The sequence below is a fragment of the Pantherophis guttatus genome, chromosome 14 (assembly GCF_059756535.1).
Source record: "Pantherophis guttatus breed Tessera chromosome 14, ASM5975653v1, whole genome shotgun sequence".
NCBI classification, from domain to species: domain Eukaryota; kingdom Metazoa; phylum Chordata; class Lepidosauria; order Squamata; family Colubridae; genus Pantherophis; species Pantherophis guttatus.
The window spans coordinates 18,475,601-18,502,705 of NC_142076.1; the positions used below are offsets into that span (position 1 = coordinate 18,475,601).

The window sequence follows — 27,105 nt, forward strand, 5'->3', positions numbered from 1 at the left end:
TAACCTACCTTAGAAAGGATGGAAGGCTGAGTCAACCTTGAGCCTGGTAAGATTCGAACCTGCAGAGATTGCAGGCAGCTGGTCTTAATAACAGGGTGCCTTAGACCACTGTACTACCAAGGCTCTTTTTATATATCTCACAACATACACTTCAAGCCTTTTTCGTAATGTCAAAAGCTATCCAATCATCGAAACAATGCATGCACGCCAAGTTTCCACACGAACTTTTCGACACTCAGTGCCGAAAAGGTTCTCCATCACTGTTATAGAATATAGAATGACAGAGTCGGAAGGGACCTTGGAGGTCTTCTCATCCAACCCCCTGCTCAAGGCAGGAAACCCCGTACCATTTCAGACAAAAACTCCCAGTGTTAGAATTAGAATTAGAATTCTTTATTGGCCAAGTCTGATTGGACACACAAGGAATTTGTCTTGGTGCATGTGCTCTCAGTGTACATAAAAGAAAAAAAATATGTTCATCAAGTGTTGAAGCATTAACAACTTCTGGAGGTAAGTCATTCCACAGATTAATTAAGAGCCTTGGTAGTACAGGGGTTTAAGGCACCCTGTTATTAAGCTGGTTATTAAGACCAGCTGCCTGCAATTACTGCAGGGTTCGAATCTCGCCAAGGCTCAAGGTTGACTCAGCCTTCCATCCTTTCTAAGGTAGGTAAATTGAGGACCCAGTTGTGGGGGCAATAAGCTGACTTTGTATAAATATACAAAAGGATGAAGGCTATTGCTGAGCACATTGTAAGTCGCCCTGAGTCTTCGGAGAAGGGCGGCATATAAATCAAATTAAATACAAATACAAATACAAAATTGTTCTAACTGTCAAGAAGCCTTGGTGCACCAAGGAGCCTTGGTGGCGCAGCGGACTAAAGTGCTGTTAAGTAGCACTTAGCTGCCAGCTGCCTGCAATTACTGTGAGTTCAAATCTCAGCAGGCTCAAGGTTGACTCAGCCTTCCATCCTTCCGAGGTAGGTAAAATGAGGACCCGGATCGTGGGGGCAATAAGCTGACTTTGTATAAAAAAGAACACCGCTTAGGTGGGGCCAAAAGCCCTACTAAGCAGGTATATATAAAAGTATGGAGGCTATTGCTTAAAAGCATTGTAAGCCGCCCTGAGTCTCCGGAGAAGGGCGGCATATAAATCGAACCAATAAATAAATAAATAAGAAATTCCTCCTTATTTCTAGGTTGCTTCTCTCCTTGGTTAGTTTCCCTCCGTTGCTTCTTGTCCTGCCTTCAGGTGCTTTGGAGAACAGGTTGACCTCCCCCACTCTTCTCTGTGACAACCCCTCAAATTTTGGAAGACTGCTCATTGCTTCTCAAGACTTCCCACCGACCAGTACGCTCCCACAGAGAGGGGCTCCTCAGGGTGCCGTCGGCCCCCAGGGGGAGAGCCTTCTCTGTTGGGGCACCTACCCTCTGGAACGAGCTGCCCCCGGAGATATGGCGGATCTCGGATCTGCGCACTTTCCACCGTGCCCTAAAGACATTTCTGTTTCATCAAGCCGGGCTGACCTGACCTAACTTTTTAAAATTGTTTTAATTTTAAATTGTTAAATTATGGGTTTTAATATAGGGGTGTTTTAACTGTGGGCCAAATTAATTTAATATTGTCTTAAATTTTGTATTTTTTGTATTTTATCTGCTGGCTGTTCACCGCCCCGAGTCCTTCGGGAGAAGGGCGGTATACAAATATAATAAACATAAACATAAACATTTATATTGTGTGTCTGTTTGTGTGTGTCTGTTTCTGGATCCCAAGTGGAGAACTATGCAACCTAAAGGAACAATCCTTCTTCCATTCCAGGAAGAAATTAGCATGATGCCACTCTCCCACTGCGTGTTCTCTACATTCTTCAGGAACTTCATCAGAAAGAATGCCAGGAATGGAAGTGGGTGGAGCGAGATAAAGCTTCCAGTATCTTCCTGCCGTTTACTTATGCAATTCATTGATTCTTCAGGCCACCAGTTCTGCAGGCCTGGAAAGGAAAGGTGTTCTTCAGAAGATCTTGAATTCTTTGGTTGGAAGAAATGTCCATCTGGGTTCAGTTCCAAGTGGGAAGAAAGACACTGGAAACACGGAGACTGCTTGGAAAGATGGTTTAATGGTGGACAGGATCACATGGTTTGAGGTCCTGGGCAAAAAAGGTCCATGGGTGAGAGAGAGAGAGAGAGAGAGAGAGAGAGAGAGAGATTTATACCCTCTGTTTGGCTTTGAATTTGAGCTTGTATTCTGATTGGTTGTGAAGACTCCCATGGGGCCATGCAGAGATAATTTTGTAGGTTGTCTGTGTCCCAAGGTTGGTTGAGTCTTGCTGGGTGATTATGTAATGAAAGGGCTTTGGGCAATTCCTACTATGGTTCTGCCTGAAGGTGGTAGATCTTTGTTAGGTAGAATAGACTGGCCCAAGCCTTAATGGCCCATTGACAAAGGTGTGTGTGTGTGGGGGGGGGCTGAGTTTCTGGCTCCCTTCTAGGGGAAATATTCTGCCTTTTTAATATTTCCTAAAATATCTCATTTTCCTAGGAGAGGCGTGGGTGCTAACTTCCTACACTTTCTACTAAAATAAATCCAAGACCTTGCCTACATCCTCACCAAGAAGGTGTGGAAAATCCAGCCAGTTAACTTTGGAGGTTTCAGCCTCTGGAAATCTTGCCAGAAGTTATCATGATGGATGGATTCAGTGTTTTGGGGATGCATGCTACCTCGAATTTGCGGCAGGGGAAACCGACTGGACGTTGAGCAGTTAAGAGAAATAGAAACTGGAACGAGAAACGCCCTGCCTCAGGTGTCTCTGCCGTGACTAAAAATGAATAAAAGTCATAAAAAGAAATACTTCCCGTAACTAACGTGATGGGCTTCCCCGGCAAATGCACTGGGTGGATTCTGTAATTTATTCAATGGTCACTAGGGGGCAGAATGAGCCTGTCAGAAAAATTGCACAATTATTAAAGTCATCTTTGCTAGTTAAAATCTCCCATCTGTTTGCTCAGAGCTTTAATTTTTTTAAAAAAAACAAAGAGGAATATTGACTTTTTTGCCTTTGCAGTAAAGATCCCGATTCCATCCTAAGTAGGCTGGGAAAGTCAGTAGAAACGTCCCCCCGACTGAGGATGAGCCTCCAGTTAGGATCTGCATGGCAAAAGGAGCTTCTCAGTTCTTTATCTGGTTCTACCTGTTGGAAAACGGCCTGTGGAAAAGTCAAAAATGGTGTGCCCAGAACGACCAATAACAGAAATCTCCGGGAGCATTGAGAGGCATTTATAGTGGAGTGGATGTCCCCTCTGTGCGTGAGGTGGGCAGTTTCAGAATTTGGATGGAAAGAAAGAAAGAAAGAAAGAAAGAAAGAAAGAAAGAAAGAAAGAAAGAAAGAAAGAAAGAAAGAAAGAAAGAAAGAAAGATAGATAGAGACTGATAGATTACAGAGAGAAAGAGATTAGGTAGGGAGAGGGGGAGAGAGATGATAGATAGATAGATAGATAGATAGATAGATAGATAGATAGATAGATAGATAGACGGATAGATGATTGATAGATTACAGAGAGAAAGAGAGATTAGGTAGGGAGAAAGAGAGATGGTAGATAGATAGATAGATAGATAGATAGATAGATAGATAGATAGATAGATAGATAGATAGATAGATAGATAGATCGATCGATAGAGAGAGAGATGGGTGGGTGGGTGGGTGGATGGATAGATGGATGGATGGATGGATGGGTGGGTGGGTGGGTGGATGGGTTGGTGGATAGATGATTGATTGATGGATGGATAGATAGGTAGATAGATAGATAAGTGGACAGACAGACAGACAGACAGATGAGAGAGAGATGGATAGATGATATAGGTAGATGAGAGAGAGATGATATAGATCAGGGGTGTCAAACTTGCGTCGTCACATTGTCGTCACATTCCATATCATGACTTCCCCCCCTCCCTTCGCTAAAATGGGGGTGGGGGTGGCCAGCGTGTGATGCGTCCGATCTGTAGGCCGCGAGTTTGACACCCCTGATATAGATAGATGATATAGATATATGAGAGAAATGATAGACAGACAGACGTAAATGAGAGAGAGAGAAAGATGATAGAGAGATAGATTATCAATAGAGAGATGGATTTGATGGATGATATAGATAGATGACAGATAGGGAGGGAAGATAGTCATAGATGAGAGAGAGAGAGAGAGGTTTGCACACTGACTCCTTAAATCATGCTTTATTGAGCAAAGTTACAATTGGCCGAGTCCAGGTGTTGCTCTAAATCTGAGCTTCTCAACCTTGGCAACTCGAAGATGGACTTCAACTCCTAGAATCCCCCAGCCAGCTACTTCCTTAACCCAACCCAGCCCAGTTGACAGGTCTCCGACTCCTCCACCACCATCAGCCCAAACAAACCCCATCCTGACTGAATCGAGCAGCCCCGAAACGAACCCAGCCACGTTACTGTGGCTTGTGGTGACCCTCAAACAGCTTTCAAACCATCTTCCCATCAAGGTGGGGTCAACGCAACCGAAGCGACGGTGATTAAATCTCCCTCGGTTTTTTTTCAGGGGTTTCCCTCCGATGCAAATACAAGTTTCAGTCAAGGGACTTTTTTTTTTTTAAATAACCCAAAACCTGCAGTGAGTTGGCAAGTTTATCATGCTACCCCATCCTGCTGCGAAGCCCAGTGATGAGAATTTCATCCCCCCAAAAATCAACCTTAGCGAATGCTGCTGGTTCCATTTCTTTGGCCAACGGCCTATATAACATCACATGTCATCTAATCATCAAAAGCCAAAGTCAAAATTTCATATATATATTTTTTTCCTGCTTCAAACATGAGTCGCGAAGCAAGGATTTTGAGCCTCCAACTCTAGCGGAGACCATCAACTCCATTCTAATGAGATCCCGTTCGTTAAAGTTAAAATACTGTTGGAAGGAGAATTTCTCCATCACGGATTTGAGAGTCTTCTCCCCTTACGATCGTTGTTAAGAAGCACGATTTGGTGGACAGCTTTTAAAGGATGTCAAGCACCCCCCCCCTCCCACAGCAGAGTCTGCCCATTTATTTATTTATTTAGCGTATGGCTGGTCACACACAATATTAAAACACTTGATTTTTACAGGTTAAAACAATTAAAACAATTTTTTAAAAAAGCGGTAAGAAAACCTAAGAGGAAAAAAGAAATAACATTTCAGAGTTTCATGTCGAGTTTGGAGATCCAGTCAGTATCTGTGGTTGTTACGCAGAGGAAGTCCCTAAAATCTCCTGAATACCTTCTGTTAGAGCATTCCCTCACTATAGGAGCCTGAGTGGTGTAGGAGGCTAATGCTTCCTACTAAGGCAGCATTTAACATCCAGCTGCCTGCAATTACTGCGAGTTCAATTCTCACCAGGCTCAAGGTCGACTCAGCCTTCCATCCTTTCTAAGGTGGGTAAAATGAGGACCCGGTTTGTGGGGGCAATAAGCTGACTTATTGTATACAAAATGTATACATAAAATGTATATTTTATACATTTTTGTATAAAATATACAAAAGTATGAAGGCTATTGCTTAACACATTGTAAGCCGCCCTGAGTCTCCGGAGAAGGGCGGCATATAAAAATAAATAAATAAATAATAAATAAATAAAAATAAATAAAATAAATAAAATATATGTTGGAGAGTCTGTCGGGGGGGGGGAGCGCAATCGCATTGTGCTGAAGGTATCTTTCCCATTTATACAAGGAGTTGGCCAGTGGTAGGATTCAAGTAATTTAACAACCGGTTCTCCGCCCTAATGATTTCTTCCATTAACCAGTTTGCCAAACTGCTCAGAAAGTTAACAACTGGTTCGCCCGAAGTGGTGCGAACCGGCTGAATCCCACCACTGGAGACGGCACACACCCCATGAGTCGTTCTAATTCTATTGTATGTCACCCATATATGTTGGGGTAGATTAAATCCTGGAGATATACTATTAGGATTAATATGCTCAGAAATATCTTGAGGGGGAATAGCTACTCCACGCTTCCATCCACTTTTGTGTGATGTTCTGATGATTGGCCAGCAGCTTAAGCGCTGTCAAGAGTGGTGGGTTTCAGAGCTAGTTAAGGACTGTATGATAAAATGGGCACAGAATATTGAAGAACCAATAATGATGGAAACGTGGGAAAAAATATGGGTTAGAAATGTAAAGTTTACGCAAGCCCAAAACTTAAGAGAGAATTTTTATAAAATGTTTTATAGATGGCATCTAGATCCTAAAAAGCTAGCCTGTATGTATCCAAGTTTGCAACCTAAGCGTTGGAGTTGCGAATGTGATGATGCCACGTATTATCATATATGGTGGACATGTAAAAAAATTGAGGCATTTTGGATAAAAATATGGTGGATTATCCAAAACATTCTCAAGAAGAAGATAAAATTTACTCCACAGTTCTTTCTGTTGGGTATAATTACAGATTGTACGGACATAGAGACTAAATTGATTTTAAATTTAATAACAGCAGCCAGACTTCTGGTGGCGCAGTATTGGAAGAAGGAAGACTTACCTACTATTGAAGAATGGACGTTAAAAGTAGTGAATTTAGTAGAGATGGCAAAAATTTTGGCATGCTTGAAGGACCATTCAAATGAAAGATATATATCGGAATGGAGAAGATGGATTGACTATATTCAAAACAAATATCAGACTAAAAAGTTTCAAATAGCCTATGAATGAAACCAAAATTTTCTTTTTGAATTATGGTTTGTTAGAAGAAAGGGGAGTTAAAGAGCAAGAGGGAGTTTGGAGATTACAGAAAGTTAGCATATTTTAGTTTATGTTTGTTAAATATTATACCCTGTATTTGCTCTGGGAAATCTGGGGTGGGAGGTGGGGGGAGGAGGGTTGGAGGGATGGGGGGGAGGAGGGAATGGGAAAAATTGTTGTAATACTTGATAAAACTTTTTAATAATAAAAAAAAAGAGTGGTGGGTTTCTTGACTTTGGGCAGAGTCTGCCCAAATGAATTGAGACGGGGCGGCGTATCAATTGAATCTAGAAAGAAATAAAATAGAGGAACATGAAAGAAAATCCAAGGCAGCTGCACCCAAAACCAGCTGCCCCCGCAACCCTCATTTTGCACCACCGTTCTTGTGTGTGCAAGGCAGGACTCACTGCATTCAGCCGAAGGTGGGTTCTGCGTGATAAATCTCGAATCTTCCTCGAGATTTATCTTGGCTAGAAATCTGAGGTTTCCTTCGTGTCTACGTCGTTTGGTTTTGCATTCGCGTGAATTTTTTTTTTTTTTCTGCTGGATTTCCAGGGTTTGCCATGATGGTGCAACGGCTTTCAGGTAAATTCAGCTTGTGGATTCTGCGAGCGGGAAGACTTTGCTTACAGCATCCGGCTGTTTCCTGTTCGTATTTTGATAACCAGAGGTCAAAGGAGAGGGGGGGGGAATAGTGTGTGTGGGAAATTGGGATCATTGACGTCACCTTTTTGCCACCGGTAGTGAACTCAGGGGCAGCTTTAAGGACATTCTTGCTTTCTTTGGGGTATTTATTTTTTGACAGATAGACAGACAGACAGAGGCAGAAGCAGAGAGACAGAAGATAGATAGATAGACAGACAGACAGACAGACAGACAGACAGACAGACAGACAAATGATAGACAGGATAGATAGATGATAGATAGACAGACAGGCAGAAGCAGAGAGACAGAAGATAGATAGATAGATAGATAGATAGATAGATAGATAGATAGATAGATAGATAGATAGATAGATACTGACTGACAGATGATAGACAGGATAGATAGATGATAGACAGACAGACAGAGGCAGAAGCAGAGAGACAGAAGATAGATAGACAGAAACAGATGATAGAAGGATAGATAGATGATAGATAGATAATGATAGACAGACAGACAGGATAGACAGATGATAGATGATAGATAGATAGATAGATAGATAGATAGATAGATAGATAGATAGATAGATAGATGATATAGATGATATAGTAGATAGATATAGTAGAGAGAGATGGTAGATAGATAGATGATAGATGATAGATATAGTAGATAGATATAGTAGATAGATAGATAAGATAGATAAATAGATAGACAGATATAGTCAATAGATAGATGATAGATAGATAGACAGACAGAGACAGACAGACAGATGATAGACAGGATAGATAGATGATAGATAGATATAAATGATAGAGAGATGATAGAGAGGGAGATAAAGAGATAGAGAGATATAGATACAGATACAGATATAAAAATAAATGCCACATATACCCCACTCAGTTACAATGGCATGAAGAAAGTGACTTATGACCGTTCTTCACACTTATGACCGCGATCCCCTTTTGCGACCTTCTGGCCAGCAATGGGGAAGCCAGATTCACTTAACAACCCGGGTGACCAACTTAACAACTGCAGTGATTCACTGAGCAACTGCGGCAAGAAGGATCGTAAAATGGGGGCAAAAACTCACTTATCAACCATTTGGTTTAGCGACAAAAATCTGGGGGTCAATTGCGGTCGTTAAGTCGACAAGTACACAACCCGCCTTCTTGTCATCATGTTGGTGCATTATGTTAAAGTCATCTGGGGTGGAAACCAGGATAGGTCGTGTTAACACAACTTGCCAAATCCCCCATCAATCAGGGGTGAAATCCAGCAGGTTCTGAGAGATTCTGGAGAACCGGTAGCGGAAATTTTGAGCAGTTCGGAAAACCGGCAAATACCACCTCTGGCTGGCCCCAGAGTGGGATGGGAATGGAGATTTTACAATATCCTTCCCCCAGGAGTGGGGAGGGAATGGAGATTTTACAATATCCTTCCCCTGCCACGCCCACCAAGCCACGCCCACCAAGGCACACCACGCCCACCAAGCCACGCCCACAGAACCGGTAGTAATAAAATTTGACTTTCACCACTGCCTTCAATGGTTTACAAACCTCCCATGCCTGCAACGGTCATAAGTGCAAGGATTGGTCGTAAGTCACTCTTTTCAGCCCCGTCGTAACTTTGAACGGTCGCTAAACAGGCAGGTGTCCCCCGTTCAGTCATAAGAATGGCATTTGCAGCTTTGCATTCCACCGGCAATAGCTCAGAAATGTGTTTTCCATGAAAAAATAGGGTATTTTTTTCCCCTAACCTGGGGGAAAAAAATCACGGAATCCGGCACTGGACAAAGAACGGATCCAGTTTGAAGAGAGGATCAGGGCAGGAAACGTTTTTAAGAGGAAGAAGAGGGATTAGTGAAGAGATGAGTGGGAAATTCAGTTTAGGAGGTGCAGTTTAGGAGGTTTTAATCATCGGTGAATGTCGGCATTCGACAGAACGGTAGCTGGGTGTGGTGAGCTGATTAATACCTCCAAATTCTTTTGCCTGTTGTTGAGTTTGAACTTCACATAGCAACGTGGAACTAAATAGACATTTCTCGTTATTGGAGTGAACGCACGTGCCTTGATTTGTCCAACCCACCCCTCACAAAATCAACACAACAGCCTAAGAACTCATTTCACACTTCAAACTAGGGTTGAAATCCAGCAGGTTCTGACAGCTTCTGGAGAACCGGTAGCGGAAATTTTGAATAGTTCGGAGAACCGGCAAATGCCACTTCTGGCTGGCCCCAGAGTGGGGTGGGAATGGAGATTTTACAGTATTCTTCCCCTGGAGTGGGGTGGGAATGGAGATTTTGAAGTATCCTTCCCCTGGAGTGGGGTGGGAATGGAGATTTTGCAGTATCCTTCCGCTGGAGTGGGATGGGAATGAATATTTTGCGGTATTCATCCCCTGGAGTAGGGTGGGAATGGAGATTTTGCAGTATCCTTCCGCTGGAGTGGGGTGGGAATGGAGATTTTGCAGTATCCTTCCGCTGGAGTGGGGTGGGAATGAATACTTTGCGGTATCCATCCCCTGGAGTAGGGTGGGAATGGAGATTTTGAAGTATCCTTCCGCTGGAGTGGGGTGGGGATGGAGATTTTGCAGTATCCTTCCCCTGGAGTGGGGTGGGAATGGAGATTTTGCAGTATCCTTCCGCTGGAGTGGGGTGGGAATGGAGATTTTGCAGTATCCTTCCGCTGGAGTGGGGTGGGAATGAATATTTTGCGGTATTCATCCCCTGGAGTGGGGTGGGAATGGAGATTTTGCAGTATCCATCCCCTGGAGTGGGGTGGGAATGGAGATTTTGAAGTATCCTTCCGCTGGAGTGGGGTAGGAATGGAGATTTTGCAGTATCCTTCCGCTGGAGTGGGGTGGGAATGAATATTTTGCGGTATCCATCCCCTGGAGTGGGGTGGGAATGGAGATTTTGCAGTATCCTTCCGCTGGAGTGGGGTGGGGATGAATATTTTGCGGTATTCATCCCCTGGAGTGGGGTGGGAATGGAGATTTTGCAATATCCTTCCGCTGGAGTGGGGTGGGAATGAATATTTTGCGGTATCCATCCCCTGGAGTAGGATGGGAATGGAGATTTTGCAATATCCTTCCGCTGGAGTGGGGTGGGAATGAATATTTTGCGGTATCCTTCCGCTGGAGTAGGATGGGAATGGAGATTTTGTGGTATTCATCCCCTGGAGTGGGGTGGGAATGGAGATTTTTGCAGTATCCTTCCCCTGCCACGCCCACCGAGCCACGCCCACCGAGCCACACCACACCCACCGAGCCACGCCCACAGAACCGGTAGTAAAAAAAATTGGATTTCACCAGTGCTTCAAAGCCAGCAAGCAGGATGCCTGGCAAAACACGAACGGAGTGGGGGGACCGGGGCGTGGGCAGCCTATTGCAGGCACTTAAAGCAAAGGTAGCTTGTTCAACAATGAACCTTGGCAAACTTTGAAGTCAGCGTGTCCCAAAAAGGTGCTTATCACACCGGGGGAATCTGATTAACCAGGATTCCTCTCACTGTGCACGATGCAAAATCAGCCAACGACGATGCAAAGGGCATCTCAGTCGGTGGGCATTGAAACAGGGGCCAAAGACTCATTGGCAGAAGTGCCGCACTGGAGGACTCTGGCTAAACTAGGATTCCTCTCCCAGCATGCAAGGCAAAGTCAGCCAATGCTGGTCAAACCAGGATTCCCCTGAAAGTTAAAAAGAAAAGATGAATGAAAAATGATGGAAATGACTGTGCATGTAAATGGGTTTATGAAAAATAAAAACTTAAAAAGAACCAAACCAGGATTCCCCTCCCAATACGCAATGCAGTCAGTCAATGCTGGTTTGATCCCCAGATCGTAATGACGCAAGGACCCCTCAACTGGAGGGCACCGGAATTGGGTACGAAAGGCTCCTTTGGGCAGGGAGAGAGGCGCCCAGGTAAGCCAAGATTCCTCCTCACCAGTGGACAAGGCAAAGTCAGTCAATGCTGGTTTGATCCCCAGATCGTGATGACGCGAGGACCCCTCAATTGGAGGGCACCGAAAATGGGTACGAAAGGCTCCTTTGGGCAGGGAGAGAGGCGCCCAGGTAAGCCAAGATTCCTCCTCACCAGTGGACAATGCAAAGTCAGCCAATGCTGGTTTGATCCCCAGATCGTGATGATGCAAGGACCCCTCACCAGGAGGGCACCGGAAATGGGTACGAAAGGCTCCTTTGGGCAGGGAGAGAGGCGCCCAGGTAAGCCAAGATTCCTCCTCACCAATGGACAAGGCAAAGTCAGTCAATGCTGGTTTGATCCCCAGATCGTGATGACGCGAGGACCCCTCAATTGGAGGGCACCGAAAATGGGTACAAAAGGTTCCTTTGGGCAGGGAGAGAGGCGCCCAGGTAAACCAAGATTCCTCCTCACCAGTGGACAATGCAAAGTCAGCCAATGCTGGTTTGATCCCCAGATCGTGATGACGCGAGGACCCCTCAACTGGAGGGCACCGGAAATGGGTACGAAAGGCTCCTTTGGGCAGGGAGAGAGGCTCCAGGTAAGCCAAGATTCCTCCTCACCGCAAAGTTAGTCAATGCTGGTTTGATCCCCAGATCGTGATGACGCGAGGACCCCTCAACTGGAGGGCACCGGCAATAGGTACGAAAGGCTCCTTTGGGCAGGGAGAGAGGCTCCAGGTAAGCCAAGATTCCTCCTCACCAGTGCACAATGCAAAGTCAGCCAATGCTGGTTTGATCCCCAGATCGTGATGACGCGAGGACCCCTCAACTGGAGGGCACCGGCAATAGGTACGAAAGGCTCCTTTGGGCAGGGAGAGAGGCGCCAGGTAAGCCAAGATTCCTCCTCACCAGTGCACAAGGCAAAGTCAGCCAATGCTGGTTTGATCCCCAGATCGTGATGACGCGAGGACCCCTCAACTGGAGGGCACCGAAAATGGGTACGAAAGGCTCCTTTGGGCAGGGAGAGAGGTGCCCAGGTAAGCCAAGATTCCTCCTCACCAGTGCACAAGGCAAAGTCAGCCAATGCTGGTTTGATCCCCAGATTGTGATGACGTGAGGACCCCTTAACTGGAGGGCACCGGAATTGGGTACGAAAGGCTCCTTTGGGCAGGGAGAGAGGCTCCAGGTAAGCCAAGATTCCTCCTCACCGCAAAGTTAGTCAATGCTGGTTTAATCCCCAGATCGTGATGACGCAAGGACCCCTCAACTGGAGGGCACCGGCAATAGGTACGAAAGGCTCCTTTGGGCAGGGAGAGAGGCGCCAGGTAAGCCAAGATTCCTCCTCACCAGTGCACAATGCAAAGTCAGCCGATGCTGGTTTGGGCATCAGACCACGATGATGCCCAGGGCAGCTCAGCTGCTGGCATGAGCTGGGGCCAGGAGCGCGTGCCCCAGCCTGGTTGGCAGCTGAGAGACAGCCCGAGGCTGGGCGCATCCTGCCAGGCGTGTCACGGGCTCCCCGCCCTGCAGAGGAACAACAAGGCGGCTGGAATTTCCTCTCAGGTCACCTGGGCAAAAGTCTCGGGACCTGGGCGGGGGCGGGACTGAGACGGGACCCCGCCCCTGCAGAGAGGTAAGCCAATGGGGTGGGAAGCTGGGCGGGGCGAGGGCTGCTGGGCGTGCGGAGTCCCTTTCCTGGGCTCAGATCGCGCTGGTGGGTTGCGCTCACCTGTCGGAGATGCCACGCGGTTGCGCTCCGGGGCGCCTGGATACCTGCGCCCGTCTCACTTGCCTGCCGGGTCGGATCTGAGCCAGGGGGGATTCGCCACGACGCAGCCATGTCCCTGCCCAAAGGTAAGGGGGGGGATTTGAATGGATAGATAGATAGATAGATAGATAGATAGATAGATAGATAGATAGATAGATAGATAGATAGATAGATAGATAGATTGAAGAGAGAGAGAGGAAGAAAGGAAGGAAGGAAGGAAGGAAGGAAGGAAGGAAGGAAAAAGGGAGGGAGGGAGGAAGAAAGGAAGGAGGGAAGGAAAAAAGGGAGGGAGGGAGGGAGGAAGGAAGGAAGGAAAAAGGGAGGGAGGGAGGAAGGAAGGAAGGAAAAAGGGAGGGAGGGAGGGAGGAAGGAAGGAAAAAGGGAGGGAGGGAGGAAGGAAGGAAGGAAGGAAAAAGGGAGGGAGGGAGGAAGGAAGGAAAAAGGGAGGGAGGAAGGAAGGAAGGAAAAAGGGAGGGAGGGAGGAAGGCAGGAAGGAAGGGAAAAGGGAGGGAGGGAGGAAGGAAGGAAGGAAGGAAGGAAAAAGGGAGGGAGGAAGGAAGGAAGGAAGGAAAAAAGGGAGGGAGGAAGGAAGGAAGGAAAAAAAGGGAGGGAGGGAGGGAGGGAGGGAGGAAGGAAGGATCCCTCTGGACGTCTGAACCCCTCGCGAGCGGAAAAGCAAAGGCAAACAACCACGAGACCCGGATCCCTGCTCGTCCGGCGGGTCGTGTGAATCGTGCAGCACAGCCTCGCCAAAGGTTTTAGTTCAGTAGGACTGCGAGTTCGGGCACGGAGTTGGAAGGAAAGCGTCTGGATGCAAAGCCTTAGTTGGGCTCTCTCTCTCTTTTTCTTGCATGGTTGCAGAGGGAAGAGATGGGGGGGGGTGTTTTTAGCATCCTCCTCGAGTTGTAAAATGAAGCCATTTTTTTTCCTGGGGGTGGGTGGGTGGGTGGCTTGGGGGGGGTGCCCTCAAACGTCGCATCCCGCCGGCCTAATCAACAGAAGTTTCTCCACTGTGAATTTTAAGTTCAGCAGGTTGCTGGAGCACTGAGCACGGTGTGTCTGTGTGTGAGAGAGATGCTCCTACGTCATCAGCCTGGTGTGGCTGGTTTATGAGAGCTACCTCAGATGACCTGGCTATTGGTCATTGTTTTTCATGCTTGGGAGGTTGTGTTGTTATTATCCACGCCGTTGTCCGGGGCCCACAGGTTGAGAAAACAGGTTGCCTGTAATAATTTTAAAAAGGAAAAAAAGAAAAAGAAATCCTGGAGGATGAATTTCCTCATTGGTGTGTGTGTTTAAGAGATGCTAAATCCCATGTCCCTGGAAGCTCCCAGGTTGGGTTCTCTACCTGAATTTTTTTTATTTTTCCCAACTCGGTGGCCATTGGAGTTCCAGGGGTGACATACCTGGTGAGAAGGAAGCTACTCTCCATCGTGCTCTGATAAGTCTAGTCCACAAAAGTGGGTGCCTTAATTCCTTTGGCAAGTCGGAAGATACCAAAAGAGGTGGTTGGCTTGACATCCGCTGCACAGAGATTTATTTATTTTATTTATTTATTTCATGTATTTATATGCCGCCCTTCTCCAGAAGGACTCAGATGAACAGAATAGATGGTCCCTTTGAGGAGAGAACGTCTGAAATTTTAGAGAGCTCCTGGAATGGTGATTCCTGAGGATGAGGCGTGATCAAGCCAAGGTCAACTTTTAATGAACCATCTAGATCAGGGGTGTACAACTGTGGCCCTTTTACAACCTGTGGACTTCAACTCCCAGAATTCCTGAGACAGCCAGCTTGGCTGTCTCAGGAATTCTGGGAGCTGAAGTCCACAGGTTGTAAAAGGGCCACAGTTGCCCACCCCTGATCTAGATAGATTTGTCCTGAAGACACTGACTTGGGGGACAGATCAGCTTTGAGAAGATCCATCCAAGGATTGCTCAACATTGCATCCGTTGCCAGTGTAACGTCGTTCCTAACTTGGTTGTCGAGTGTCCTCTTCTCTTTTGTTCCACCTTTCTGAGATATCTTCTCAAGACATCTGGGCCTTCATGTTCATTGATTATGGGTTTTTTATATCATATATTGACATAATATTGGCATAATAATGGCATCATCAATAATATATTGATGAGGCCATTAAGCCGGTGCTGACTTTTAAGGATCCAATAGGTACGACTCCCTGCAGGATCAACTGTCTTCAACCTGGTCCTTTAGATCAGGGGTCTCCAACCTTGGCAACTTTAAGACTTGTGGACTTGAATTCCCAGAATTCCTCGGCCAGCAAAGCTGGGAGTTGAAGGCCACAAGTCTTAAAAGTTGCCCAGGTTGGAGACTCCTGCCTTAGATCTTTCACTGTAAACCCGAGTCCATCTGTTTTGCTGTTGATTGTCCTATGATTGTTCTATAGCATAGAAATATGATTAATTAAATTAAATTAAATTAAACAAGAGTTGGAAGGGAAACTTGGAGGTCCTGCAGGATACCTATCCCGTTTCAGACGACCTGTTCTGTTTCCTTCTGCTTTTCTCAGCATTAGAGACGTCTTCCTGCAATCCCGTCTTTCTCGTTTCCTCCCAAGGTGAGGACATGACCCGAACTTCCTGGAAGATGACTTAAGTTTAGAAGGCTGATACCTGGCTAAGTAGCATCATCGCTTAGCCAACCCTGTCAGATCTGCAAAAACGGTGGCTTGCCCGAACTCAATTAAAACTTGAATTCCTTAGGCTGAAAGAAAAGGGGAAGGGGGGAAAACATCCTACAGGGAAAACAGTGGAAGCAGAAAAACAGCTAGGCGTGACCCTCAAAGGGAAGGAGACTTTATTATTTTTGTTGTTGTTGTTGTTTTAAGATAATTTTATTAGGGTGTAATCCATCCCCCCTGGCTCCTTCTTGCAAATTTTGCATTGAGGTCAAAGAGAGGATGTAAAGAGATTTATTTTTATTTTTTATTCTTTAATTCTTTATTCTTTTTTTATTCTTTAATTTTGATTTATATGCCGCCCTTCTCCGGAGACTCAGGGCGGCTTAAAAGGCGTTAAGCAATAGCCTTCATACTTTTGTATATTTTTATACAAAGTCAGCTTATTGCTCCCACAAACTGGGTCCTCATTTCACCTACCTTAGAAAGGATGGAAGGCTGAGTCAACCTTGAGCCTTGGCGAGATTCGAACCTGCAGTAATTGCAGGCATCTGGTCTTAATAACCAACTTAATAACAGGGTGCCTTAGACCACTGTACTACCAAGGCTCTTTTTTGGCATTGTTGTATCTCTTTTGGCTAAGTTTTTCTCTTGGCAGCCAAGGTGGGGATAACACCGAGGTGCAAATGTAATGTTTCTGCTGTTGTCTGGGAGGGCATCCCTAAAGCATCTCTGAGCATCACACAGCTTTAGCGTGAGTCGGGTATCGACTTCGGGGAGGGAGGGGGGGCATGGATAGGGGGGAGTTCATGCTTCGATTTGGCACTCCTGCCTGGGTATCTTCGGCAAATGATGAGTGGAGTAAAACTTGGCCAAAGTTTGTAGTTGGCCTCTTTACTCGCCTTAAAGTGCAAATTTGTTTGTTTCTCCGCTTGGAGGTGAGATGGGGACAATAATCTTTGAGGCCCTGAAAAATTATGTAACAGCTGCATAAAGAAGAGAGAAGTGTTGGACATCTGTGCAAAATTAGTCCAGAAGGAGGCAGAGTTTGAGCTTTGAGGTGATCTCTGAGCTTGTTTTATTTCTTTCAGACGTTCTGTTACCAAACTAGGTAACGTGATCAGTACTAGAAAGGAATCGGGTTTGTGGAAGAGGAGGAGGACGACGACTGAGGGGTCCTTAGCAATAGCAATAGCACTTAGACTTATATACCGCTTCATAGTGCTTTTACAGCCCTTTCTAAGCGGTTTACATAGTAAGCATATCGCCCCCAACAATCTGGGTCCTCATTTTACCCACCGTGGAAGGATAGAAGGCTGAATCAACCTTGAGCCTGGTGAGATTTGAACTGCTGAACTGTAGCTAGCAGTCAGCTGAAATAGCTTGCAGTACGGCACTCTAACCGCTGTGCCACCTCGGCTTTTATACCTGGGGTCCTTGGTGCTCTCTGAGCTTGTTTTATTTCTTGCAGACGTTTCATTACCAAACTAGGTAACATCATCAGTGCTAGAAGGGAATGGGTTTTGTGGAGGAGGAGGAGGAGGAGGAGGAGGAGGAGGAGGAGGAGGAGGAGGAGGAGGAGGAAGAGGAAGACAACTGTGGGGTCCTTGGTGCTCTCTGAGCTTGTTTTATTTCTTGCAGACGTTTCATTACCAAACTAGGTAACAACATCAGGGCAAGGAAGAAGTGGGGTTTGCTCCCATTTTTCATATATTAAAGAATTGAGCTGAGAGTATCGACCAGCTTCCGAGCAATCTTGGGAATTTGCTTGGATGAAATTAAAGGAACAGCATGTGTATGTGTGTTTTCATAAATAGGGTGGTGGCGAAGATCTATCAGCACGGTTCAGATGCAAGACTCAACACGGAGCTGACATTTATCCCTTGTTGTCTTTGGTGATGAATATCAACATGAAGTTGTTTTGCAAAAACAAAAAAAAAACCACAATATCTTGCAAAGACAAAATCTGCTCCCCTCTGAAGTTCTTTGCCAGGTTTATTGTTGTGTTGTTAATATTTCAGCTCCTGAGATTTTTCAGCTGCTGTGAATAAGGTAAAGGTTCCCCTCGCACATATGCGCTAGTCGTTCCCGACTCTAGGGGGCGGTACTCATCCCCGTTTCAAAGCCGAAGAGCCAGCGCTGTCCGAAGACGTTTCCGTGGTCATGTGGCCGGCATGACTAAATGCCAAAGGCGCACGGAACGCTGTTCCCTTCCCACCAAAGGTGGTCCCTATTTTTCTACTTGCATTTTTTACGTGCTTTCGAACTGCTAGGTTGGCAGAAGCTGGGACAAGTCACGGGAGCTCACCCCGTTACGCGACGCTAGGGATTCGAACCGCTGAACTGCCGACCTTTCGATCGACAAGCTCAGTGTCTTAGCCACTGAGCCATGGTGTGAATTTACTGTTAATAGTAAGGCAATTTATTAGCCAAGGAGGAAGCCATCAGAAGGTGGGGGAAAAAATTGGAGGAGGAGACAGTACAGTAGCTCAAATTTGGGAAAAGGTTTGTTTGTTTGTTTTTTGGACAATTTAATCAAAGGCAAAAGCCCTAAAACTGATTTTAGGTTGGCGAGAAGGATCCACAAACGGAAAGGAAAGATGGATTTTTTTGGGGAGAACAGATTTTGCTTCTGAGTCCTGGGAAAAATCATCAAAACCATCAAAAAGCGAAAGTTGGAATATTTCGGACTTGTGATACGACTCCCGGGAAAATACGGCATCCTTCACTTCATCCTCCAGGGAAAGATTGAAGGCAAAGGAGGTCCAGGCAGAAGAAAAACATCATGGCTTCAAAAATCTAAGGGACCGGTTTGGACAAAACTCAGCAGCACTTTTTCGTGCGGCTGTTGATAAAAATAAGAGCGCCAATATGATCTCCAAAGTCCGATGATGGATATGGCACAAGAAGAAGAAGGGGAATTGAAGTCCATCCATCTTCAAATGGTGGCTTCTGTGGAATTCTTAAAGCTTGGAGAAATACAGCCGTGGCACCCCCCTAAAAAATTGGACACAGAACGTGTTCAGAGGTCACCGGGTTTGTGGGTTCCTGCACGCTGCCTGCAAATCGTTGCATGATCCCACAAACTAGATCCACAACCTTTCTCGAATCGGGATGCCACGTTTCTGTGGAACGACAGTCTGTAGTGGATGGGACAGCGTGTCGTGCAGGGGTCTTCAACCTTAAACACTCAAAGAGCCATTTGGACCTGTTTCCCACAGAAAAGAAAACACCGGGAGTCACAAAAACCCTTCCCGTGCCTGATTATTTCTTGAGCGGCCACAAAACTAGCAGATGTAGTTGAAATTAAATGTTCTGAAACTTTCCTTTTCTTGGGATTTATCCATGGTTGGCCTACCGGAGGCTGAAAAGCTCAATAAATTGCGTGCCGGCCGGGTGTCGCACATTGGTGGTTGTGACGCATATTTTGAGCGACAGGGAGCCGCAGCAGAGGGGTGAAAGAGCCACACGCGGCTCCAGAGCTGCAGGTTGCCGACCCCTGATGTAGTGGATGGGAACACAAAATCCAGCATTGTGTTTGTAGCTGCTGCAAACAGTCTCGCGCACCCTTGCATGCACCCCATCCCAGGCACACTCCAGGGGAATGTCCTTTTGGGATTAAAAATTGCAAAAAATATGTGGTGATTCATTAAGGCCTTGACATCAAAGGCCCGGGGAATCCTTTCAAGTGCTGCGTTAATGACTAGAGAGCTCCAAACTGCACATTGTTTGCATACTTCTGTATAATAGAGTAATTACTATTTACGTAACTGACTTAGTAATGGGCCATATTTTAGTTTTCTCTGTTCCAGGTGGCTTGAGGGCTGCTTAAGAAGTATCAGTGCTGGGTCAACTGAGGTGACAGTGACCAATTCAGCTAGTCCTCAATTTACAACGGTTCGTTTAGTGGCCAAGATTACAACCGCACGGGTAAAAAAGTGACTCGGGATCGTTTTTCACACTTTATGGCCGTTGCAGCTTCCCCATGATCAATATTCAGTCACTTGGCCACCCGACTCATATTTATGACGGTCGCAGCCGTCCCCGCGATCCCCTTTTGCGACCTTCCCGAGTAGCCAAGTCAACGGGGGGGGGGGAAGCCCGATTCGCTTAAAAACTCTGTGATTAACTTAACAACTACAGCGATTCACTTAACAACGGTGGCAGGAAAGGTTGCAAAATGGGGCAGTCAACCCCTCCCGAGCCCTCTCTTGAAGTCTTCCAGACTTCCAGAACTTCTTCCAGAGTTCCAGGCTGTTCTCTTTACTGCCTGGGTGTGATCATAATCTGGATTACTTGGTTATGCATTCAATTAAATACTTGCCTGTTTAGTCTCTCCCAACATCTTTTTCACATGAGGTTATGGAATAGGCAGGTGAGCGAGTTACAGGTCATGCTCCTTTGCAGGTGACAAATTAACATTTGTAAAAAAAAAAAAAAAAACACACACAACCCGAGTACAAGCACAGTGGTTGTGAAGAGACCTGGATTTTAATCGGAGGCCTGGAGGGGGGGTGTAATTTAGTGCATCCCCCCCCCCAAAAAATGTCTCCTTCGGCTTTTTATAAGATAGAGACAGGTAGTTCGACTTGCAAACCTCATTGTGCATCTGGTTGCCGGTGATTTGTGTCGCTCACAGCTTTGATGAGCAGATTGTTGTGCCCGGAAGCCTTTTGTGACACCGTTCTGCACTGCAACGCTGTTGTGCCGTGGTCCCCGTGTCTGGGTCTCAACCTTCAACACTGCAGGTTTTTAAGAAGAGGTTGGATAACCATTTGTCTGAAGTGGTGGAGGGTTTCCTGCCTAAGCAGGGGGTTGGACTAGAAGACCTCCAAGGTCCCTTCCAACTCTGTTATTCTATTCTATTCTATTCTATATTCTATATTCTATTCTATTCTATTCTATTCTATTCTATTCTATTCTATTCTATATTCTATATTCTATTCTTCTATTCTTCTATTCTATTCTATATTCTATATTCTATTTCTATATTCTATATTCTATTCTATATTCTATATTCTATATTCTATCCTATCCTATCCTATCCTATCCTATCCTATCCTATCCTATCCTATCCTATCCTATCCTATTCTATATTCTATATTCTATATTCTATTCTATTCTATTCTATTCTATTCTATTCTATTCTATATTCTATATTCTATATTCTATCCTATCCTATCCTATATTCTATATTCTATATTCTATATTCTATATTCTATATTCTATTCTTCTATTCTATTCTATTCTATTCTATTCTATATTCTATATTCTATATTCTATATTCTATATTCTATATCCTATCCTATCCTATCCTATCCTATCCTATCCTATCCTATCCTATCCTATCCTATCCTATTCCATTCCATTCTATATCTTATCCTATCCTATCCTATTCTACGGGGATGAATCCATCTAGATGGCTTTTTCGCGAGGACCTTCTCAATCTCTCCTTGTGGCTGCTCCAGCCAAAGATTTGCGTTGGTGCTTTCGAAGTTCAGATTTGCACTTCCTCTCCAGGGTCTGTGTGCATGCATGCATAAATCTCTTCTGAATGCATGCGGGCATGTGCATAATTTTGTACCTATTTATTCATTTATTTATTTTGTCATGTTTACTGGAGTATATATTGGAGTGTACATACCCTAACCCTTTGAGAGCTGCATGCAACAAAATTTCATTTTAAGGTATGCTGATTAAGGTAAAGGTAAAGTTTCCCCTCGCACATATGTGCTAGTTGTTCCTGACTTTAGGGGGCAGTGCTCATCTCTGTTCAAAACCGGAGAGCCAGCGCTGTCCGAAGACGTCTCCATGGTCATGTGGCCGGCATGACTCAACGCCAAAGGTGCACGGAACACTGTTACCTTCCCACCAAAGCTGGTTCCTATTTTTCTACTTGCATTTTTTACGTGCTTTCGAACTGCTAGGTTGGCAGAAGCTGGGACAAGTCACGGGAGCTCCCTTGGGGGAGACATGAGAAGAGATATAGACAAGTGTTTGAAGGAGCACAGAGCAACCCTTCTTCCACTTTCACAAGACTATAATGCAAGTGGCTTGGGGCTACATGAGCTACTCGAGTTCTACAGAAGGAAACACAGCTCTGCTTAAGACTCCGTTAGACAGTGGAATTGGTTATCGTGGATAGTCACCACGACGGAGGTGATATAGAGTTGGAAGGGATCTTCGAGGTCTTTTAGTCCCTGCCTGAGGCAGGAACCCTGATACCATCTTGGGCTTGCAAAGTCTTCTTAAAAACCTCCAGTGTCACAACTTCTGAAGGCAAGCCATTCCACTGGTGAATTGTTCTCACTGTCAGGAAGTAGAATAGAGTAGAATAGAATTCTTTATTGGCCAAGTGTGATTGGACACACAAGGAATTTGTCTTTGGTGCATACGCTCTCAGTGCACATAAAAGAAAAGATACATTGGTCAAGAATCATAAAGTACAACACTTAATGATAGTCATAGGGTACAAATAAGAATAGAGAGGAGAGAAGAGAAGGAGGTAATGATGGGTTGGGTTGAGTAGGGTAGGGTAGGGTAGAGTGGAATGGAATGGAATGGAATGGAATGGAATAGAATAGAATAGAATAGAATAGAATAGAATAGAATAGAATAGAATAGAATAGAATAGAATAGAATAGAATAGAATTCTTTATTGGCCAAGTGTGATTGGACACACAAGGAATTTGTCTTCGGTGCATACGCCCTCCATGTACATAAAAGAAAAGATACATTGGTCAAGAATCATAAGGTACAACACTTAATGATAGTCATAGGGTAGAGAGGGGAGGGGAGGGGAGGGGAGGGGAGGGGAGGGGAGGGGAGAGGAGAGGAGAGGAGAGGAGAGGAGAGGAGAGGAGAGGAGAGGAGAGGAGAGGAGAGGAGAGAGGAGAGGAGAATTCTTTATTGGCCAAGTGTGATTGGAACCAAAGGAATTTGTCTTTGGTGCATACGCCCTCCATGTACATAAAAGAAAAGATACATTGGTCAAGAATCATAAGGTACAACACTTAATGATAGTCATAGGGTAGAGAGGGGAGGGGAGGGGAGGGGAGGGGAGGGGAGGGGAGAGGAGAGGAGAGGAGAGGAGAGGAGAGGAGAGGAGAGGAGAGGAGAGGAGAGAGGAGAGGAGAATTCTTTATTGGCCAAGTGTGATTGGAACCAAAGGAATTTGTCTTTGGTGCATATGCTCTCAGTGTACATAAAGGAAAAGATACATTTGTCAAGAATCATAAGGTGCAACCCTTAATGATAGTGATAGTCATAGGGAACAAATAAGCAATCAAATCATACTAGGAAACAATCAATATAAATTGTAAGGATACCAGCAACAAGGTTACAGTCATACAGTCATAAGTGGGAGGAGATGGGTGATGGGAACGATGAGAAGATTAATAGTAGTGCAGACTTAGTAACTAGTTTGACAGTGTTGAGGGAATTATTTGTTTAGCGGAGTGATGGCGTTTGGGAAAAAACTGTCCTTGTGTCTAGTTGTTCTGGTGTGCAGCCTTGTTTTGAGGGTAGGAGTTGAAACAGTTTATGTCCAGGATGCGAGGAGTCTGTAATTATTTTCACAGCCCTCTTTTTGTGCAGTATGCAGGTCCTCCATGGAAGGCAGGTTGGTAGCCATTGTTTTTTCTGCAGTTCTAATGATCCTCTGAAGTCTCTGTCTGTCTTGTTGGGTTGCAGAACCCAACCAGACAGTTATGGAGGTGCAGATGAGAGACTCCATAATTCCTCTGTAGAACTGGATCAGCAGCTCCTTGGGCAGTTTGAGCTTCCTGAGTTGGCGCAGAAAGAACATTCTTCGTTGTGCTTTTTTGATGACGTTTTTGATGTTGGGTGTCCATTTTAGGTCGTGAGATATGGTAGAACCTAGAAATTTGAAGGTCTCTATTGCTGAAACTGTGTTGTTTAGTATTGTAAGAGGTGGTAGTATGGGAGGATTTCTCCTAAGTTTCTCCTTAAGTTCTAGATTGGTCCTCTCCTTAATGGAGGTCCTACATCCTGGAATGAAAATACCCACCTTATTTGGGGGAAGGAAGACTTACGTCATGGTGAAGACAGGGGGAAGGACCGGGGTTTTTTCTCTTTTGTGGAGTCCCCTGTTTTCACCGCCCTTCGAACTTTGAAACGCTTACTAAAAATAAACCGTTAGAAGTTGAGGACTATCTTGTCTGCCTGCTGCAGCATCCGTGGTGGAGAGAGGAGGTTGCATCCGGCTGTGGGGATCCCAGTTGCAAAGGGGTAGGACTTCTACAGAGCCATGAATGGGGCATTCATTCTGGGAAAGGAAATCTCGTTTTTTAGATGTCGTAAGAGGCCCGGAAACCAAAAGACCAGAATAGGCGGAGCCGTCCTGGAAACTGGGGTGAGGACCTTTGCCGAAGATAAAAACTTCTTGTAGCCAAGCCCTCTCTTCGTGGGGTTTTGATGTTTTCTAACCGTTCTACAGCTTTTGGCGCGAATTTTCTGGAGGTTTCTTTTTTTCAGTTCTGCATTTTCTGAAGCACAGGCCACTTTCGAGACTCTTTCCTCCACTTTCCACCCCAGAAAACTGAAATCCGCTTTTATCTTTTAAATCAGAGGCAGCTTTTTTTTGGAAAGGGGTGGGGCGGGGCAGGATTTTTGGTTGGGTATACATTTTCGAGAGCCTGTTAACCTTGAGTTGGTGGTGGTGCAGGCTTACTTTAAGTCTCCTTTTTTTTTTAACGGTGCAATGCATTTTTTTTTTTTAAAAAAAACCACCTTCAAATAAATCTACATTCTTTGGAGAGAGGGGAGGAAAAAAAAGGAGAGAAAGAGGGAAGGGAGAAAAGAAGGGAAAAAAGGAGGGAGGGAAGGAAGGAAGGAAAGAGAGAAATAGAGGAGAGAGGAGAGAAATAGGGAGGGAGGGAGGGAGGGAGGGAGGGAGGGAAGGAAGGAAGGAAGGAAGGAAGGAAGGAAGGAAGGAAGGAAGGAAGGAAGGAAGGGGTAGGAAGAAATATCCTTCTGGGTTCTGCTCCAAGTGGGGAAAAAGACACTGGAAACATGGAGACTGCTTGGAAAGATGAAGGATATTTCTTCCTACGGAAGGAAGGAAGGAAGGAAGGAAGGAAGGAAGGAAGGAAGGAAGGAAGGAAGGAAGGAAGGAAGGAAGTGTAGGAAGAAATATCCTTCTGGGTTCTGCTCCAAGTGGGGAAAAAGACACTGGAAACATGGAGACTGCTTGGAAAGATGAAGGATATTTCTTCCTATGGAAGAAAGGAAGGAAGGAAGGAAGGAAGGAAGGAAGGAAGGAAGGAAGGAAGGAAGGCTTGGGGGAGACAACCAACAACCAACAAGCCCTAATCTGAAAAATGTTAAATTTGCACAAAATGTAAGAAACATCTATTTGGAAACCAGGGAGTATTCCAAAATAAAACACAAGTCAAATGTCTGGAAAAAGATGCAACATGTTGACTTGTGAGTGATGGAACCTGGTTGAAGAAGAGCAGGCTGGGGAGGATGCCCTTAACCCTGATTCTGGGTCCCTCCCCCTCCTCCCCCTCTTCCCCTCCCTCTTTGTCCCCTACTCTTCCCCCTCCCCCTCCTCCTCTTTCTCCTCTTCCTCCTCGTCTCCTCATCTTCCTTCCCCTTCCTACTTCTCCCCCTCCTCTTCCCCTCTTCCTCCCTCTTCCTCCTCCTCCTCTTCTTCCTCCCCCCTACTTCTTCCCCTCCTCTTCCCCTCTTTGCCCCCCACTCTTCTTCCCCCTCTTCTTTCCCACTCCTCTTCCCCTCCCTCTTTGTCCTCTACTTGTCCTCCTCTTCACCTTCCTCCTCTTCCTCCTCCCCTCTTCTTCCTCCTCCTTTCTCCTGTTCCTCCTCGTCTCCTCATCTTCCTTCCCTTTCCTACTTCTCCCCCTCCTCTTCCCCTCTTCCTCCCTCTTCCTCCTCCTCCTCTTCTTCCTCCCCCCTACTTCTTCCCCTCCTCTTCCCCTCTTTGCCCCCCACTCTTCTTCCCCCTCTTCTTTCCCACTCCTCTTCCCCTCCCTCTTCGTCCTCTACTTGTCCTCCTCTTCACCTTCCTCCTCTTCCTCCTCCCCTCTTCTTCCTCCTCCTTTCTCCTGTTCCTCCTCGTCTCCTCATCTTCCTTCCCCTTCCTACTTCTCCCCCTCCTCTTCCCCTCTTCCTCCCTCTTCCTCCTCCTCCTCTTCTTCCTCCCCACTACTTCTTCCCCTCCTCTTCCCCTCTTTGCCCCCCACTCTTCCTCCCCCTCTTCTCCCCCTCCTCTTCCCCTCCCTCTTCGTCCTCTACTCGTCCTCCTCTTCACCTTCCTCCTCTTCCCCCTCCCCTCCTCTTGCTCCTCTTCTTCCTCTTCCTCCTCCTCCCCTTCCTCCCCCTCCTTTCTCCTGTTCCTTCCCCTCCTCCTCCTTTCTCCTCCTCCTCCTCCTCCTCCTTCCCCCCACCTTCTCAGGCCCAGCAGTCCCTTCCCTTTTTCTTTTGCTTTGCGTCAATCAGCGGCTCCTTCTCCTCCGTTTCCGCCCATCCAGCAGTGCCCGTTTGATTTCAAACTTTGGGTTCAGCTGTTGACACTTCCGGTTGCCTCCCTTCCCTTCCCATTGGCTGGGGAGCCCAGTTGATGCTGTGTGGCCAAATAAAGCCACAGTATAAAAAGTGTGTGTGTGTGTGTCAGACATGGGCTGGAGAGAGAGAGTGTGAGTGAGTGAGTGCAAGTGTGGGCGGCCGAGTTATGAATGAAGGCCGGAGCAAAGTCTAAGTTTTATCGCTTTGGGGCTTTTGCAAAAAGGTTTTCCCATCGCAGGAAGGAGATTTTTGAGAGAAGCAGCGGCTGAAAAATTGGCTGCCTATTTATGTTCGGCCACATCCGTGCTGCTTTTAACCCTTAAGCCATGTTGGCTGGTTCACCCCACCGCAAGAGGCTGCAATCTATAGCTTGCAAGCCTCGGATTCAAGCCATAGTTTGCACTGACGTTGCAAAAAAAAAAAAAGTTTGTTTAAAGAATCAGGGTTTGCGCGAAGGAAGTCTGAAGGATATTGCAAAATCTCCATTCCCACCCCATTCCTGGGGGGGAAGGATATTGCAAAATCTCCATTCCCACCCTACTCCAGGGGAAGGATACTGCAAAATCTCCATTCCCACCCTACTCCAGGGGAAGGATACTGCAAAATCTCCATTCCCACCCCACTCCTGGGGGGAAGGATACTGCAAAATCTCCATTCCCACCCTCCTCCAGGGGAAGGATGCTGCAAAATCTCCATTCCCTCCCCACTCCTGGGGGAAGGATACTGCAAAATCTCCATTCCCTCCCCACTCCTGGGGGCCAGCCAGAGGCGGTGTTTGCCGGTTCTCCGAACTGCTCAAAATATCCGCTACCGGTTCGCCAGAACCTGTCAGAACCTGCTGGATTTCACCCTATGTGCCATGCC

The 27,105-nt window shown here is 46.0% G+C and overlaps 1 protein-coding gene across 1 annotated transcript in view; it reads left to right on the plus strand.

The window, feature by feature from the left end:
* The first annotated feature begins 12,984 nt into the window (after nt 1-12,984).
* Nucleotides 12,985-27,105, plus strand: part of MAP2K3 (mitogen-activated protein kinase kinase 3) — a 56,878-nt gene continuing 42,757 nt past the window's right edge. Inside the window, exon 1 of the mRNA XM_087878634.1 lies at nt 12,985-13,144. Within this exon, the coding sequence (XP_087734760.1) occupies nt 13,129-13,144 (16 nt within the window). The 5' untranslated portion in view covers nt 12,985-13,128. The remainder of the gene's footprint in view (nt 13,145-27,105) is intronic.